The sequence below is a fragment of the Borostomias antarcticus genome, assembly GCF_949987555.1.
Source record: "Borostomias antarcticus genome assembly, chromosome: 24".
Classification (NCBI taxonomy): Eukaryota; Metazoa; Chordata; class Actinopteri; order Stomiiformes; family Stomiidae; genus Borostomias; species Borostomias antarcticus.
This window is the reverse complement of record NC_140257.1, coordinates 3,829,352-3,847,868: the sequence shown is the minus strand read 5'-3', so window position 1 is coordinate 3,847,868 and position 18,517 is coordinate 3,829,352. Positions and strand designations below refer to the sequence as shown.

The 18,517-nt window shown below is 48.5% G+C and overlaps 1 protein-coding gene across 1 annotated transcript in view; it reads left to right on the top strand.

Annotated features, from left to right (window-relative positions):
- Window positions 1-17,545, top strand: part of LOC311325251 (NACHT, LRR and PYD domains-containing protein 3-like) — a gene marked incomplete at both ends in the record, with an annotated part of 35,205 nt that extends 17,660 nt beyond the window's left edge. The window contains 3 exons of the mRNA XM_084457919.1: window positions 3,027-3,200; window positions 3,957-4,003; window positions 17,010-17,545. Coding sequence (XP_084314045.1) covers window positions 3,027-3,200; window positions 3,957-4,003; window positions 17,010-17,545 — 757 coding nt within the window. The remainder of the gene's footprint in view (window positions 1-3,026; window positions 3,201-3,956; window positions 4,004-17,009) is intronic.
- Between the last annotated feature and the right edge of the window lie 972 nt (window positions 17,546-18,517).

Below are 18,517 nucleotides of genomic sequence, written 5' to 3'. Positions count from 1 at the left end.
TGTTAAGTCTCTATTTGATCAGACACAAGACGGTATGGTTCACTAGGCGCAAAAGGTGAACTGTTGACGGGGCGGCTGTAGCTCAGTTGGTAGAGCGGGTCGTTCAATGACCGAAGGGTCAGTGGTTCGAATCCCAGCTCCGACTGTCCACATGTCGAAGTGTCCTTGAGCAAGACACCTAACCCCACATTGCTCCCAATGAGCAGACTAGCACCTTGCATGGCAGCTACCGCCATTGGTGTGTGAATGTGTGTGTGGGAATGGGTGAATGAGAGGCCATGGTAAAGCGCTTTGAGTGCCGCTAAGGTGGAAAAGCGCTATATTAGTGCAGTCCATTTACTATTTGAACCTCAATTGAGTGACAAACATTCAAAAATATGAACCTTAATTGATTGACATTAAGTCCAAACAATAACATTAGGCTATTGTTAGATGTACTGTACATTTCACAACGTTATATATACATTATGGTAGGCTTAATTAAGAGTCCAAGAGTTGAATATTAAGGACATTGTCTACGATTTTGCTCAATGCAAGAATAGTGGAATGCCATTCAAATAGGTGAGTAATGTTAGTCTATAAGTGTTTCTCAAGGGGATTTGGGGTAGGCCGTGCCCCTGCAGGTTGTTATCATGGAGTGAGGTTTCATTGTGTAGCCAACATGTTTTTCAGATGTTTTTAAGAATATTAGCTAAGATCAGCTAATGAAGGCATCTCTGTTGTGTGAAGCCGACAGCAACAAGCCTTGGTTAAACTGAGTGCAGAAAGTTTATCGATGTCAATAGTAAACTTATCGTTAGCTCTTATCCACAGCTCAACTATTTAGGCGAGTTTTCTACAGTAGCAACTTGCTTGCTGATGTGTTGTTGTTTTTGCCTAAACCTTCCCAGCCATAGTTATGTAAAGTTGACTTGATTTGATTGAGCCTCTGTTTGTTACTGCATGAGCGCATGGTTCTGATAGCTTTCTGACCTCCACTTCGCCAGTACAATAGCCAACGTAGGCTAGCTAATTCAACAGCACACTGTTGTTAAAATGTTTATAGACTACAGTGTGTGTGTGTGCTTCAAGTAGTGTGCACTAATAGGGCCCATCATAATAAGCTCACACTTGGGCCCATCATAACTACATTATGCCACTGGCCTCATATCACATCATATCCCTTGATAATAGAGTGTGCCACGAAGGACGCACAAACTGGCAATTATTTGTCTTTCTTTCAAAATTATTTTTATTGATTTTAAGCAAAAGGACAAAAACACGAAACCCTACTCACCCACTTTCCTGCCCACATATCCAAACCCTGACAAAGCACTTAACAAGACTGAAAGCAGGGATGTAGTAAATACATGAATGATAAACTGTAAATAAAGACGAGACAGACTCACAAAACCAAACAGTACAGAAAAGGGAAGGGGGGTAGATGAGGTAGAGGAGGGGGGGGGGTCAGCATCTAGTCATCTGGGGGGATAGTAGTATTGTTCAAATAGTCAATAAAGGGCTTCCACGTCTTGTCAGATGAAAGTTTGGAGTTAGTGATTGAGATTCTTATCTTCTCCAGCGTTATGTGATTAAGAACCTCTTTCAACCAGCTACTGTGTGAGGGGGGGCGGGGGTGTTTCCATTTGAATAGGATGAGACGTCTAGCTAGCAAGGAGGTGAGAGCCAGCACTCGCTGCTTTGCTGATGAGAGAGTGGGTGTTATGTGTGTAGAGATCCCAAATATGGCAGTGAGTGGGTCGGGTCTGAGGTCTGTGTCGAGTACTGAGTGTACCGGAAATTTCGCGCCAGAAATCAACCATGTCAACTCATGGCAGGACCAGAACGTGTGTGTGTGATGAGCAGGTGATTGCTTGCACCGATTACAGGTGTCATCAGTCTCTGGGTATATTTTTGCCAGTCTGGCGTTCGTGTAATGCACTCTAAAGATAACTTTGAACAGACAATTATTTAACACACAAACTCCAAATGTGCTCTCCCTGGCTCAGAAACAGCCTATCCTATCCCTTGATAATAATAACATTGTTAAAGTACTGTTGTGTTTGTGTAACATTGTTTAAGTATCGGTTATAGTGTGTGTGTGTGTGGGAGGGTGGGTGTGTGTGTGTGTGTGTGTGTGTGTGTGTGTGTGTGTGGGTGTGTAGTCGGGGGTGATGGGTTGCAGGGTAGTCAAGGGAAAAGGGACAGGCTGGAGATTCTGGGTGAGCTGGATTGAGATGATCCATGATCCACTGTCCATTATCCATGGGTCTGATTCAGGGTCCATCGTTCATAGTCTTGGCATGAGGGGATGATGGTGGGAAGCTGCTGAGACAAAGCCTGTGTTTAAAACAGCTGGAATAGCTGGGTGAGCTGGACTCCCAGCTGTACAGCACACTCCTTCAGAACCCTGCCTCTGAACCTGTCTGCTCCAGGGGACTGCATAGACACGACATCTCTCCTTATACATCATGTGTTCACTGCAAATGAAGCAGTTTGGTGATCTTCATCATCATCATAATCTCCCTACAGACTGAATGGATGCAGACTAACAGAGAAATGCTGCCAGAGCTTTTTAAACCAGAGTTTCTCATCTTTGGAATGAGACTCTTATGAATGACATGATGGGAGATATTATGAACTGTTACAATCATAGCAGATGATCAGCTGAATGTTCCCACTAGAAACAGCTAAACTACAGTAACTACAGATAAGCTACAGTGTAAACCTACCTGAACTCTCATGAGGAGTTTCATTGGTTGGATTGGAATGTCTCAGTACTACAGAGACCAGGCTTTTCCATTTCTATAATAAACCTGGAGTCTCAGAGCATTCTTATTTAGCATGGGTTACAAGGAAGAGAAAGCATATCAAAAATATTGACTGACAAAAAAAGATCACTTTGTATTCAAGAATCTGACAATGTGTGAACCAGGGCAGATCCAATGTTCAAATATTTTTCTGTAGGAAGATGGAATATAATCCTTCAACTCTCTCTTTTCACCAGCAGAGGGTAGTAATGTGTTTGTATCGATCTGTTTCTACAGTCTGTCGGGCTGCATGGTCACAGAGGAAGGCTGTGTCTCTCTAGCCTCAGCTATGAGGTCAAACCCCGCCCACCTGAGAGAGCTGGATCTGAGCTTCAATCACCCAGGAGACTCAGGAGTGAAGCTGCTCTCTGCTGGACTGGAGGATCCACACTGGACACTGGAGAAACTCAAGTAAGGAGAGAGTTTTAAATCAAGTGGAAGAAAATCACCCAGTGTCTCTTATGTAGCCCCCCTCTCTGAACTAGATGGTCTCAACTTTCACAGCCTACGAGTCTCTTGACAGAACAGACACAAATCACCCTATAACCAGAAGGGCACTTTGAGAGTGCAGACCTCCACCCATGATGCATGTTGTCAGCATGTGCAGTAGCATTAGAGAACCTAGAGGAGACAAATGTCAACAATATACTGGTGGTGCATCAGCTGGGGTTGGTCCAACAGGTGCTCTTCAGCTCTGCTCTCTGATGGATTTCAGCTACCTAGATAGCTACATATGACAGGACCGACAGCAGTCATCTGGCTAGCTATGAGCATAACTAGCTAATTCAAAGCAGTTGATCTTTGCCTTCATGCCATGATTAGATTATTTTGGTCCTAATACCCGCAGAAAATACAGGGATAAACAGCCATGGATGTATTAAACATGGCAAAGTACCCGTAGGTGCTGGTCTGGTCTCTCTGGCATGGTCAACAAAAGTGAAAAATGATTTTTCAATGAATTTGGATCCTCCCCGTGATTCAGATCCGCTCTCTCTAATTGAATGGGTTCTTCCTTGGCTCATGCTACAGTCACCCTTCCACGGGAAAATAGGTCTGGTAGTTTTTACATAATCCTGCAATCTACCTGTAACTAACAAACACATAAAGCCCAAAACTAAATGACGTCTCATTGTATCATCCTCATCATTCCTCTGCTTATTCCTACAGTGTGGATCATGGTGGAGAGTGCTGGATCAGACCTGGACTTGGAAAATGTGAGTATTGACATTGACATTGATTATTCATGTGTCTTAACTGAAGCTGAGTTCACCACCATTATCTACTTGGGCCTAGAAAACAGGGGTCATACAAAATACAATACAATCTGTCACAACTGTTCAAACACCTAAGAGCTGCTTACACTTGAACTATATTCATAGTGATGGGTACATACGCACACACACACATACACACACTCACGCACGCACACACACACAGCACACACACATACACGAACACACACATGCACACACGCACACACACACAGCACACACACATACACGCACATATGCACACGCACACAGCACACGCACACACACATACACACACTCACGCACGCACACACGCATACACACGCACACACGCATACACACACACACGCACACACACAGCACATACACGCACACACACACATGCACACACGCACGCACACACACACACACATACACACACACACAGCACGCACACACATATGCGCACACACACACACACGCACATATATGCACACACACACACACATATGCACACACACACTCATAATTGTTGGATGAGCAGCACGTCATGTCCAGTCCCTGATCAGAATCCGGTGAGAGGAGAGGTTTTTAGAGCCCTCTTAAGTGGTAATGACGGGGATCTGCTCCCACTAAGCTTTGGTATCAGTGTTGGATCCTCTGATGCTGTTGTTGGTATCCATAGAGAACAGGTGGATGGAATGATGTTAATACTCTGCTCATTTGTTCTGAGGAAGTTGGTGATAATCTCACTCTTCTAATGGTGCTAATGTTTCCATAACAGGGCTTTTCAGTGGCGTGTGGTGCGAGTAGCCAAGGGAGGCAGTGCCTCCTCCCAAATATGAAATGAAACAAATAATTGATAAAGCAAGATTAAAATAAGAAAAACTGTAAGAAATATATCTACATTTAACATTCATGGATAACCCAAAACATTTTATCCTGGACAGTCATCAATCACAGTGTCTTTAGGTTCACCCTCCAGAACGTGTTTCTATCAAACCCAGAATCAAAGGATTTGAATACTCAAGATGACTCTGTGTGTGAATTAGCTCATGCCTGGTTAGAATTGAGAGTTCTAGCTGCTGTTGTATGTGTGCTTGTATTGTCTGTGTATTTGTTGGAAAGGGGTGTATTGATGATTGGCCTACACTGCATGTCAGTGTGGTTGTGCTGGTGACTGTTTGTCATCCATGGCAGAAGAGTTCACAGTGCAGTGGGACTCAGAGCTGTCATTATTGCTAAAGTCTGGAACCTTGTGAGACCATCCTGGTCCCTGGAGAGAAACAGACTGTGAGCTTGTGGGGTCAGGATGGTCTCTTGAGGTTATAGGTCACAGCTTCCTTGTCTGTTTTGGTGTGTTTGTGTCTTTAAGTGTTTCAAACGAAGGGAAGGAGGAATGTGAGTTAAGTTGGGCTACAAGGTGAAGAAGCCTCCCCCCTTGGCTCTCCTGACTTGGGGAGAGGGTCCGTCCTTTCCATAGGGCATGAACTAGACAGGGAAGCCTAGTGTGTGTGTGTGTGTGTGTGTGTGTGTGTGTGTGTGGTTGGGGGTGATAGTGTAGGGTAGTGAAGTGAAAAGTTGTCACTAATATGACTTAATGATCATTTATTGTCTCCACAGTCTCTCTCTCTGTACCCCGACTTGGGTCTGATTCCCACAGGCGTCTTTTTAGAATGTTTCTGCTTGTCCTTGGGTTTACGTCTGACCTGGTCCAAAGTCCAAATGTATATTCATGTTGAAAGACAAAGACAGAGAGAGAGAGAGGGGGGGGGAGAGAGAGGGTGATTTGGGGATGTTTATGTGTGTAGAACCTGGGAAGTGTGTGAGAGAGAAAGATGTGTGTGTGTGTATGCAGGTGAATTGGTGTCAGGGGAAAGAGGAGAGTGTGTTTTGTACCAGTGTGTCTGTATGCAGGAACATTAGTTGTGAGAGGGAACTACCACAGTAGTTAGTTGGACTAATGAGCCACAATGACGAGGAGGCCTATAGAAGGGAAGTGGAAGATCTAACACTGTGGTGCCATGACAACAACCTCTCCATAAATGTCACTAAGACAAAGGAAACCATTGTTGACTTCAGAGAGAACAGAGGGAATCACACTCCCATCTCCATCAATGGGACATCTGTTGATATTGTTGATAGCTTCAGATTCCTCAGCACACACATCTCAGACACCCTCACATGGTCTCTCAACACCAAGAGCATCCTCTAGAAAGCACAGCAGAGATTGCACTTTCTGAGGCGTCTCTAAAGCTTCGGAATGAGCCAAGGTTATAATAATTTAACTATGATAGAGGGGTAGAGAGGATGAGAACGAGAGAGAGAGAGAGAGAGAGAGAGAATAGAGAGAGAGTTAGGGTGGTAGAGAGAGAGAGAGAATAGAGAGAGAGTTAGGGTAGAGAGGGTGGTGGAGAGAGAGAGAGAATAGAGAGAGTTAGGGTAGAGAGGGTGGTAGAGAGAGAGAGAGAGAGAATAGAGAGAGAGAATAGAGAGAGAGTTAGGCTAGAGAGGGTGGTAGAGAGAGAGAGAGAGAGAATAGAGAGAGAGTTAGGGTAGAAAGGGTGGTAGAGAGAGAGAGAGAGAGAGAATAGAGAGAGAGTTAGGGTAGAGAGGGTGGTAGAGAGAGAGTTAGGGTAGAGAGGGTGGAAGAGAGAGAGAGAGAGAGTTAGGGTGGTAGAGAGAGAGAGAGAGATAATAGAGAGAGAGTTAGGGTAGAGAGGGTGGTGGAGAGAGAGAGAGAATAGAGAGAGAGTTAGGGTAGAGAGGGTGGTAGAGAGAGAGAGAGAGAGTTAGGGTAGAGAGGGTGGTGGAGAGAGAGAGAGAGAATAGAGAGAGAGTTAGGTTGGAGAGGGTGGTAGAGAGAGAGAGAGAATAGAGAGAGAGTTAGGGTAGAGAGGGTGGTAGAGAGAGAGAGAGAATAGAGAGAGAGTTAGGGTAGAGAGGGTGGTGGAGAGAGAGAGAGAGAATAGAGAGAGAGTTAGGGTAGAGAGGGTGGTAGAGAGAGAGAGAGAGTAGAGAGAGAGTTAGGGTAGAGAGGGTGGTGGAGAGAGAGAGAGAATAGAGAGAGAGTTAGGGTAGAGAGGGTGGTAGAGAGAGAGAGAGAGAGAGAGAGAGAGAATAGAGAGAGAGTTAGGGTAGAGAGGGTGGTGGAGAGAGAGAGAGAATAGAGAGAGAGTTAGGGTAGAGAGGGTGGTGGAGAGAGAGAGAGAATAGAGAGAGAGTTAGGGTAGAGAGGGTGGTAGAGAGAGAGAGAGAGAGAGTAGAGAGAGAGTTAGGGTAGAGAGGGTGGTGGAGAGAGAGAGAGAATAGAGAGAGAGTTAGGGTAGAGAGGGTGGTAGAGAGAGAGAGAGAGAGAGTAGAGAGGGTGGTGGAGAGAGAGAGAGAGAGAATAGAGAGAGAGTTAGGGTAGAGAGGGTGGTAGAGAGAGAGAGAGAGAGAGAGAGAGAATAGAGAGAGAGTTAGGGTAGAGAGGGTGGTGGAGAGAGAGAGAGAATAGAGAGAGAGTTAGGGTAGAGAGGGTGGTAGAGAGAGAGAGAGAGAGAGTAGAGAGAGAGTTAGGGTAGAGAGGGTGGTGGAGAGAGAGAGAGAATAGAGAGGGTGGTGGAGAGAGAGAGAGAGAGAATAGAGAGAGAGTTAAGGTAGAGAGGGTGGTAGAGAGAGAGGGTAGGGCAGAGAGGGGGTATGAAGAGTAGATGGATGGATGGATAGATGGATATATAGGTAGATAGGTGGATGGATAGATGGGTAGATAGGTGGATGGGTAGATAGGTGGATGGATAGATGGATAGATGGGTAGATAGGTGGATGGATAGATAGGTAGATAGATAGGTAGATGGATAGATAGGTAGTTAGGTAGATGGGTAGATAGGTAGATAGATAGATGGATAGATAGATAGATAGATAGATAGATAGATAGATAGATAGATAGATAGATAGATAGATAGATAGATAGATAGAGGATATATAGATAGATAGATAGATAGATAGATAGATAGATAGATAGATAGATAGATAGATAGATAGAGGGTCGGGCAGAGAGAGAACTTGAACTTGATATGAGGAGTAGATAGTGGAGAGTGAATTAGTAGGGGAGGAAAAAGCAACAGGAGAAGGAGAGGAAGACTGATTGAGGGAAGAGAGAGAGAAGGGGAGGAGAGAGAGGAGGTAGGGGTGAGAGAAGAAGAGAGAGAAGGGGAGGTAGGGGTGAGAGACTCTCATCACATATCTGAACAGTCAATGACACATTAAGCAGCAGGGTCAGTCCTACCTCTCAGGGTGGCCATCTTCAAAAAGACAGGTTGATCCTGGAGACGACAGGAGACTACTGCTGCAAAACAAGACAGGCTTGAGAGAGGGGTCAGGAAAAGGGAGGGAGAGAGGGGGAGGAAAGGAGTGAGGAAGGGAGAGGTGGAGGGATTGAGAGAGAAGGAGAGAGTTGGAATAGAGGGGAGGAGGATGAGGGAGAGAAAGAGGGGGAGTAGAGGAGTGAGAGAAAGAGGGAGAAAGAGGGAGAAAGAGGGAGTAGAGGAGAAAGAGGGAGAGAGAGAGGGAGTAGAGGAGAGAGAGGGAGTAGAGGAGAGAGAGAGAGGGAGTAGAGGAGAGAGAGAGGGAGAGAGGGAGTAGAGGAGAGAGAGAAAGAGGGAGTAGAGGAGAGAGAGAAAGAGGGAGTAGAGGAGAGGGAGGAGAGGAGAGAGAGAGAAAGAGGGAGTAGAGGAGAGAGAGAAAGAGGGAGTAGAGGAGAGAGAGGAGAGATAAAGAGGGAGTAGAGGAGAAGGAGGAGAGGAGAGAGAGAGAGAGAGAGAGAGAGAGAGAGGGAGTAGAGGAGAGAGAGAAAGAGGGAGTAGAGAAGAGAGAGAAAGAGGGAGTAGAGGAGAGGGAGGAGAGGAGAGAGAGAGAGAAAGAGGGAGTAGAGGAGAGGGAGGAGAGGAGAGAGAGAGAAAGAGGGAGTAGAGGAGAGGAGGGAGAGGAGAGAGAGAGAAAGAGGGAGTAGAGGAGAGAGAGAAAGAGGGAGTAGAGGAGAGAGAGTGGGGGAGAGGGAGGAGAGGAGAAAGAGAGAGTAGAGGAGAGGGAGGGAGAGGAGAGAGAGTAGAGGAGAGGGAGGAGAGAGAGAGAGAAAGAGGGAGTAGAGGAGAGGGAGGAGAGGAGAGAGAGAGAGAAAGAGGGAGTAGAGGAGAGAGAGTGGGGGAGAGGGAGGAGAGGAGAAAGAGAGAGTAGAGGAGAGGGAGGGAGAGGAGAGAGAGTAGAGGAGAGGGAGGAGAGAGAGAGAAAGAGGGAGGAGAGGAGGGAGAGAAAGGGGAGGGAGGAGTAAAGGGAGGAGCAGCAGAGGGAGAGAGAAAAGGGGGAGAGTGAAACAGGAGACATGGAGGATAAGGAGAGAGGTAGCACAACAGAGATGGAGAGAGAGAGACAGGAAGACAGGGAGCGACAGAGAGAAAGGAGGAGAGGGACAGAGTTGGGTGTGGAGGGAGAGGAGGATGAGACAGAGGAAAAGAAGGAGAGAAGGGAGAGAAAGGAAGAGGAGTTGAGGAGTAGAAGATGAGGGGAGGATCTCAGGGTAAAGAAAGAGGGGGAGGAGGGGGAACAGAGTGGGTGTGGAGGTAGAGAGGGATGAGAGAAAGGAGGAAGAGATGGAGAGGGGAGGGATTGATAAAGGAGTGTGGAAGTGACAGACACAGGAGAGGGGAACGAGGGATGGATGGAGGGAGGAGTGAAGGAGAGAGAGAGGTAGATTAGGAGCAACTGAGAGAGGTTGAGAGGACTAGGAATGGAGGAGAGAGGGATGGAGATGGGGTGAACAGGAGGGAGGGAGTGAAGGAGGGAGAGAGAGGAGAGAAATGCAGAGGGAGGAGCAGGGGAGGGAGAGAGAAAAAGGTGAGAAAGGGATGAAGAGGGAGGAGACAGAGGAGGAGAGAGGTAGTCTGGGTGAGAGAGACATTGGAAGAGAGAGAGAGGGATGAGAGGGGTAGTGGAGGTAGAGGTGGAGAAGGCAGAGAGAGGGAGAAGGAAGGAGAGGGGAGGGAAGAGATTGGATGGTTCCTACGTGATGCAGCGTAGACCCCAGGGTCTCTTCCCCTAGCCCTTCTCCCGAGGGAAGGAAAGACAACGGGACCACAACACCATCAAAACTCTACTAGGTCAAACACAAGCAGCACACGACCAGAAGCAAACACAATCACCCCTCCCCCGCACCCTACACATGCACCAAGCCACAATATATAGGAGACAGGAAGACAGGTGATTGGACGAGACAGCTAGAACACAGGTGGACTTGATGGACAACAATTAGCAGAGAGATCAGCATCCTGAACAGAGGACACAAGAACACCTGGGGAGAGGGGAACACGACAAAAGACCACACACACACACACACACACACACACACACACACACACACACACACACACACACACACACACACACACACACACACACACACACACACACACAGACGTAACTCTCCTCCCCATGAAGAGCAAACCCAGGGTTTGTGATACCACAGGAGCACTGAACTGAGTCAGAGAGAGAGAGAGAGAGAGAGAGAGAGAGAGAGAGAGAGAGAGAGAGAGACAGAGAGAGAGAGAGATAGAGAGAGAGAAGGAGAGAGAGAGACAGAGAGAGAGAGAGAGATAAGGAGAGTGAGAGAGAGAGAGAGAGAGATAAGGAGAGAGAGACAGAGTGAGAGAGAGAGAGAGATAAGGAGAGAGAGAGATAAGGAGAGAGAGAGAGAGAGATAAGGAGAGAGAGACAGAGTGAGAGAGAGAGAGAGATAAGGAGAGAGAGAGATAAGGAGAGAGAGGTGAGGAGAGAGATAAGGAGAGAGAGCGAGAGATAAGGAGAGAGAGAGGTGAGGAGAGAGAGACAGAGTGAGAGAGAGAGATAAGGAGAGACAGAGACAGAGAGAGAGATAAGGAGAGAGAGAGAGAGAGAGAGAGAGATAAGGAGAGAGAGAGAGAGAGACAGAGAGAGAGAGATAAGGAGAGAGAGAGATAAGGAAAGAGAGAGAGAGATAAGGAGAGAGAGACAGTGAGAGAGAGAGAGATAAGGAGAGAGAGAGAGAGAGATAAGGAGAGAGAGAGATAAGGAAAGAGAGAGAGAGAGAGATAGATAAGGAGAGAGAGATAAGGAGAGAGAGAGAGAGAGAGAGAGACAGAGTGAGAGAGAGATAAGGAGAGAGAGAGGTGAGGAGAGAGAGAGACAGAGTGAGAGAGAGATAAGGAGAGAGAGAGGTGAGGAGAGAGAGAGACAGAGTGTGTCTTTAGCTGTGTGTGTCCATGTTTAGCTGTGTGTGTGTGTGTCTGCCTTTGTATATGTGTGTGTTTAGCTGTGTGTGTGTCTGCGTTTGTGTGTGTATGTGTTTAGGTGTGCGTGTGTGTCTGCGTTTGTATATGTGTGTGTGTGTTTAGGAGTGTGTGCATGTGTGAGGAGAGTATGTACTGTATGTGTGTTTACATGTGTGTGTGTGTGTGTGTGTGTGTGTGAGGAGAGAATATATTGTGTGTTTAGCTGTGTGTGTATGAGTTTGAGTCAATAGCTATGTGTGTACGTCAGTGTGTGTGACAGAGAGAAAGAGTATGTATTTTGTGTGTGTGTGTGTGCGCGTGTGTGTGGGGGAGAGAGAGAGTGTGTTTGTGTGTGTGGGAGAGAGTGTGGGGAGGGAGAGTGTGTGGGAGAGAGAGTGTGTGTGTGTTCGTGTGTGGGATAGAGAGAGAGTGTGTGTGGGAGACAGTGTGTGTGTGGGGGGGGAGAGGTGAATAGTGTGTGTGTTTGTGTTGTGTTTGTGTGTGTAGGAGAGAGCGAGTGTGTGTGGGGGATAGAGAGAGAGAGTGTGTGTGGGGGATAGAGAGAGAGTGTGTGTGGGGGGGGGTGTGTTTGTTCTTGTGTGTGGGACAGAGAGTGTGTGTGTGGGGGGGGTGCGTGTGTGTTTGTGTGTGTGGGAGAGAGAATGTGTGTTTGTGTGTGTGGGAGAGAGTGTGTGTTTGTTCGTGTGTGGGATAGAGAGAGAGTGTGTGTGTGTGGGGGAGGGGGGGTGAATAGTGTGTGTGTGTTGTGTTTGTGTGTGTGTGTGGGAGGGAGTGTGTGTGTGTGGGAGAGAGAGAGTGTGTGTGGGGGATAGAGAGAGAGAGTGTGTGGGGGATAGAGAGAGAGTGTGTGTGGGGGGGTGAGTGTGTGTGGGGGGGAGAGTGTGTTTGTTCTTGTGTGTGGGACAGAGAGTGTGTGGGGGGGGTGCGTGTGTGTTTGTGTGTGTGGGAGAGAGAGTGTGTGTGTGGGGGAGGGGGGGTGAATAGTGTGTGTGTGTGTGGGGGAGTGTTTGTTTGTGTGTGTGTGTGGGAGAGGGAGTGTGTGTGTGGGGGGAGGGGGGGTGAATAGTGTGTGTGTGTGTGTGTGTGTGTGTGTGTGTGTGTGTGTGTGTGTGTGTGTGTGTGTGTGGGAGAGAGAGAGTGTGTGTGGGGGATAGAGAGAGAGAGAGAGAGTGTGTGTGTGTGGGGAGGGGGGGGGAGAGGGAGTGTGTGTGTGGGGGAGGGGGGGGTGAATTGTGTTTGTGTTGTGTTTGTGTGTGTGGGAGAGAGCGGGTGTGTGTGGGGGATAGAGAGAGAGAGTGTGTGTGGGGGAGTGTGTTTGTTCTTGTGTGTGGGACAGACAGTGTGTGTGTGGGGGGGTGCGTGTGTGTTTGTGTGTGTGGGGGAGAGAGAGAATGTGTGTTTGTGTGTGTGGGAGAGAGAGAGAGTGTTTGTGTGTTCGTGTGTGGGATAGAGAGAGAGTGTGTGTGGGAGACAGTGTGTGTGTGTGTGTGTGGGAGAGAGCGAGTGTGTGTGGAGTGTGTGTGGGGGATAGAGAGAGAGTGTGTGTGGGGGATAGAGAGAGAGAGTGTGTGGGGGATAGAGAGAGAGAGTGTGTGGGGGATAGAGAGAGAGAGTGTGTGTGGGGGGGGAGAGTGTTTGTTCTTGTGTGTGGGACAGAGAGTGTGTGTGTGGGGGGGGTGCGTGTGTGTTTGTGTGTGTGGGAGAGAGAGTGTGTGTTTGTGTGTGTGGGAGAGAGAGTGTGTGTTTGTTCGTGTGTGGGATAGAGAGAGAGTGTGTGTGTGTGGGATAGAGAGAGTGTGTGTGTGTGTGTGGGAGACAGTGTGTGTTTGTGTGGGAGGGGGGGTGAATAGTGTGTGTGTGTTGTGTTTGTGTGTGTGGGAGAGAGAGAGTGTGTGTGGGAGAGGGAGTGTGTGTGTGGGGGGGTATGTGTGTGTTTGTGTGTGGGAGAGAAAGAATGTATGTTTGTGTGTGTGTGTGTGTGTGGGAGAGTGTGTGTGTGTGTGTGTGAGGAGAGAATATATTGTGTGTGTTTAGCTGTGTGTGTATGAGTTTGAGTCAATAGCTATGTGTGTGCGTCAGTGTGTGTGACAGAGAGAAAGAGTATGTATTTTGTGTGTGTGTGTGTGTGTGTGTTTGAGTGTGTGAGAGAGAGAGTGTGTTTGTTCTTGTGTGTGGGACAGACAGTGTGTGTGTGGGGGGGTGCATGTGTGTTTGTGTGTGTGGGAGAGAGAGTGTGGGGAGGGAGAGTGTGTGTGTGTGTTCGTGTGTGGGATAGAGAGAGAGTGTGTGTGGGAGACAGTGTGTGTGTGTGTGTGTGTGAGAGAGGGAGTATGTGTGTGTGGGGGAGGGGGGGGTGAATAGTGTTTGTGTTGTGTTTGTGTGTGTGGAAGAGAGCGAGTGTGTGTGGGGGATAGAGAGAGAGGGAGTGTGTGTGGGGGGGAGAGTGTGTTTGTTCTTGTGTGTGGGACAGAGAGTGTGTGTGTGGGGGGGGTGCGTGTGTGTTTGTGTGGGTGGGAGAGAGAGAGTGTGTGTGTGTGTGTGTGGGAGAGAGCGAGTGTGTGTGGGGGATAGAGAGAGAGTGTGTGTGGGGGATAGAGAGAGAGTGTGTGTGGGGGATAGAGAGAGAGAGTGTGTGTGGGGGGGAGAGTGTGTTTGTTCTTGTGTGTGGGACAGAGAGTGTGTGTGTGGGGGGGGGTGCGTGTGTGTTTGTGTGTGTGGGAGAGAGAGAATGTGTGTTTGTGTGTTTGGGAGAGAGAGTGTGTGTTTGTTCGTGTGTGGGATAGAGAGTGTGTGTGTGTGTGTGTGGGGGAGAGGGAGTGTGTGTGTGGGGGAGAGGGGGGGTGAATAGTGTGTGTGTGTGTTGTGTGTGTGGGATAGAGAGTGTGTGTGGGGGAGTGTTTGTTTATGTGTGTGTGGGGGAGAGGGAGTGTGTGTGTGGGGGGAGGGGGGTGAATAGCGTGTGTGTGTGTTGTGTGTGTGGGAGAGAGAGTGTGTGTGGGGGAGTGTTTGTTTGTGTGTGTGTGGGGGAGAGGGAGTGTGTGTGTGGGGGAGGGGGGTGAATAGTGTGTGTGTGTTGTGTGTGTGGGAGAGAGAGAGTGTGTGTGGGGGATAGAGAGAGAGAGTGTGTGGGGGGGAGAGTGTGTTTGTGTGTGGGAGAGAGAGAGTGTGTTTGTTCTTGTGTGTGGGACAGAGAGTGTGTGTGTGTGTGTTTGTGTGTGGGATAGAGAGAGTATGTGGGGGGGGATTGTGTGTGTGTGTGTGTGTGTGTGTGTGTGTGTGTGTGTGTGGGATAGAGAGAGTGTGTGTGTGTGGGAGACAGTCTGTGTGTGTGGGGGAGGGGGGGTGAATAGTGTGTGTGTGTGTGTGTTGTGTGTGTGGGAGAGAGAGTGTGTGTGGGAGAGAGTGTGTGTGGGGTAGTGTGTGTGTGTGTGTGTGTGTGTGTGTGGGGGGGAGAGGGAGTGTGTGTGTGGGGGAGGGGGGGTGAATAGTGTGTGTGTGTCGTGTTTGTGTGTGTGGAAGAGAGCGAGTGTGTGTGGGGGATAGAGAGAGAGGGAGTGTGTGTGGGGGGGAGAGTGTGTTTGTTCTTGTGTGTGGGACAGAGAGTGTGTGTGGGGGGGGGGGGTGCGTGTGTGTTTGTGTGTGTGGGAGAGAGAGAATGTGTGTTTGTGTGTGTGGGAGAGAGAGTGTGTGTTTGTTTGTGTGTGGGATAGAGAGAGTGTGTGTTTGTGTGTGTGGGATAGAGAGAGAGTGTGTGTGTGTGGGAGACAGTCTGTGTGTGTGGGGGAGGGGGGGTGAATAGTGTGTGTGTGTGTTGTGTGTGTGGGAGAGAGAGTGTGTGTGGGGGAGTGTTTGTTTGTGTGTGTGTGGGGGAGAGGGAGTGTGTGTGTGTGGGGGGAGGGGGGGTGAATAGTGTGTGTGTGTTGTGTGTGTGGGAGAGAGAGAGTGTGTGTTTGTGTGTGTGGGAGAGAGAGTGTGTGTTTGTTTGTGTGTGGGATAGAGAGAGAGTGTGTGTGTGTGGGAGACAGTCTGTGTGTGTGGGGGAGGGGGGGTGAATAGTGTGTGTGTGTGTTGTGTGTGTGGGAGAGAGAGTGTGTGTGGGGGAGTGTTTGTTTGTGTGTGTGGGGGAGAGGGAGTGTGTGTGTGTGGGGGGAGGGGGGGTGAATAGTGTGTGTGTGTTGTGTGTGTGGGAGAGAGAGAGTGTGTGTGGGGGATAGAGAGAGAGAGTGTGTGGGGGGGAGAGTGTGTTTGTGTGTGGGAGAGAGAGAGTGTGTTTGTTCTTGTGTGTGGGACAGAGAGTGTGTGTGTGTGTGTTTGTGTGTGGGATAGAGAGAGTATGTGGGGGGGGATTGTGTGTGTGTGTGTGTGTGTGTGTGGGATAGAGAGAGTGTGTGTGTGTGGGAGAGAGAGAGTGTGTGTGGGGGATAGAGAGAGAGAGTGTGTTGGGGGGAGAGTGTGTTTGTGTGTGGGAGAGAGAGAGTGTGTTTGTTCTTGTGTGTGGGACAGAGAGTGTGTGTGTGTGTGTTTGTGTGTGGGATAGAGAGAGTATGTGGGGGGGGATTGTGTGTGTGTGTGTGTGTGTGTGTGGGATAGAGAGAGTGTGTGTGTGTGGGAGACAGTCTGTGTGTGTGGGGGAGGGGGGGTGAATAGTGTGTGTGTGTGTGTGTTGTGTGTGTGGGAGAGAGAGTGTGTGTGGGGGGGGAGGGGGGTGAATAGTGTGTGTGTGTGTTGTGTGTGTGGGGGAGAGAGTGTGTGTGGGGGAGTGTGTGTGTGTGTGTGTGGGGGGGGGAGAGGGACTGTGTGTGTGGGGGAGGGGGGGTGAATAGTGTGTGTGTGTCGTGTGTGTGGGATAGAGAGAGAGTTTGTGGGGGATAGAGAGAGAGTGTGTGTGTGGGGGGGAGAGTGTGTTTGTTCTTGTGTGTGGGACAGAGAGTGTGTGTGTGGGGGGGGGTGCGTGTGTGTTTGTGTGTGTGGGAGAGAGAGAATGTGTGTTTGTGTGTGTGGGAGAGAGAGTGTGTGTTTGTTTGTGTGTGGGATAGAGAGAGTGTGTGTGTGTGGGAGACAGTCTGTGTGTGTGGGGGAGGGGGGGTGAATAGTGTGTGTGTGTGTTGTGTGTGTGGGAGAGAGAGTGTGTGTGGGGGAGTGTTTGTTTGTGTGTGTGTGGGGGAGAGGGAGTGTGTGTGTGTGGGGGGAGGGGGGGTGAATAGTGTGTGTGTGTTGTGTGTGTGGGAGAGAGAGAGTGTGTGTGGGGGATAGAGAGAGAGAGTGTGTGGGGGGGAGAGTGTGTTTGTGTGTGGGAGAGAGAGAGTGTGTTTGTTCTTGTGTGTGGGACAGAGAGTGTGTGTGGGGGTGTGTGTGTGTGTGTGTGTTTGTGTGTGGGATAGAGAGTGTATGTGGGGGGGGGATTGTGTGTGTGTGTGTGTGTGTGTGTGTGTGTGTGTGTTTGTGTGTGGGATAGAGAGTGTATGTGGGGGGGGATTGTGTGTGTGTGTGTGTGTGTATTCATGTCTGTACAAACTCATGAAAATCCCTCAAACACTAAACAGCTCACATTCACACACAGACTCAGACTGATGAATCAATGAAGTTGATCAATATTCTTAGTGAATCTCTGGATGAATGAAACAGTGAGCAGTTCTCATGTAATGATGGTGATTAGTAACATGTTGTGTCTTGGTCTCCTCCATCAGATGCCTGTGATCTCACACTGGACCCAAACACAGCAAACAGAGACCTCTCTCTGTCTGAGGAGAACAGAACGGTGACACGGAGGAGAGAGGAGGAGCCGTATCCTGACCACCCAGAGAGATTTGAGGACTGGCCCCAGGTTCTGTGTAGAGAGGGTCTGTCTGGGCGCTGTTACTGGGAGACAGAGAGGAGAGGAGTGGTTGATATATCAGTGACATATAAAGGGATCAGCAGGAGAGGAGGGGTTAATGACTCTGTGCTTGGACACAATGACAAGTCCTGGAGTCTGTATTGTCATGGTAACAGTTACACTGCCTGGCACAATGATAAGAGAACTTTCCTACCTGCCCCCCCCTTCCCCTCCAGCAGAGTAGGAGTGTATCTGGACTGGCCGGCCGGCGCTCTGTCCTTCTACACAGTCTCCTCTGACACACTGACCCACCTGCACACATTCACCTCCACATTCACTGAGCCCCTCTATCCAGGGTTTAGGGTTGATAACCTTGACTCCTCAGTGACCCTGTGTCAGGTAGAATAGCCTTCAGTATGATCAACACACACACACACACACACATACACACACACACACACACACACACACATACACACATACACAAACACATACACACACACACACACATACACACATACACAAACACGCACACACACACACACACACGCACACACATACACACATACACGCACACACATACACACACACACACACACATACACACACACATATACACAAACACACACACATACACACACACATACACACACACACATACACACACACATACACGCACACTAGGGCTGTCCCTAACGACTATTTTTCTAACGATTAATCTAGCGATTATTTTTTCGATTAGTCGATTAATCTAACGACTAATTTAACGATTATTCTAACGATTATTTTTTTACTGTTCGATTAATATATCACTTAATTTTCCCCAAATAAATGTCAAAAACTTCTCTTATTAACATTTCAGTATTTTATTCAATTATTCTTGTACAAATATATAAATTATGCTTCTGCACTGCAGGGCAATATTCCACAACAAAAAAAATCCTCTCTGTCTTACAGTCCAACATAAAATATAATATTATAAAATATAAAAGTTAACTTCAAATAAAAAGAAAAGTGCAAGTAATGCAGTAGGCAAGTTCAAGTCATTTTCAGGAGGAATACCCAAATAAATACCACATAAAATCCTCTAATTAGTGCAATTCGAGTGCAATTCTACCGGAATACCGTAACTATACCTCTCAGTAACAATAACGATCTCAGTAACAATATAACATTCTCCCCCTCTCTCTGCTCTCCCTCTCCCACGCTCCTCTCTCCCCCCCTCCCCTTCTCTCTCTCCTCCTGCCTCCTCTACTCTCCTGCGCTCCTCTCTCCCCCTCCCTCCTCTCTCCCCTCTCTCTCTCCCCTCCCACCGCGCACCTCTCTCCCACACTCCTCTCTCTCCCACGCTCCTCTCTCCCCCTCTCCCTCGTCTCCTCC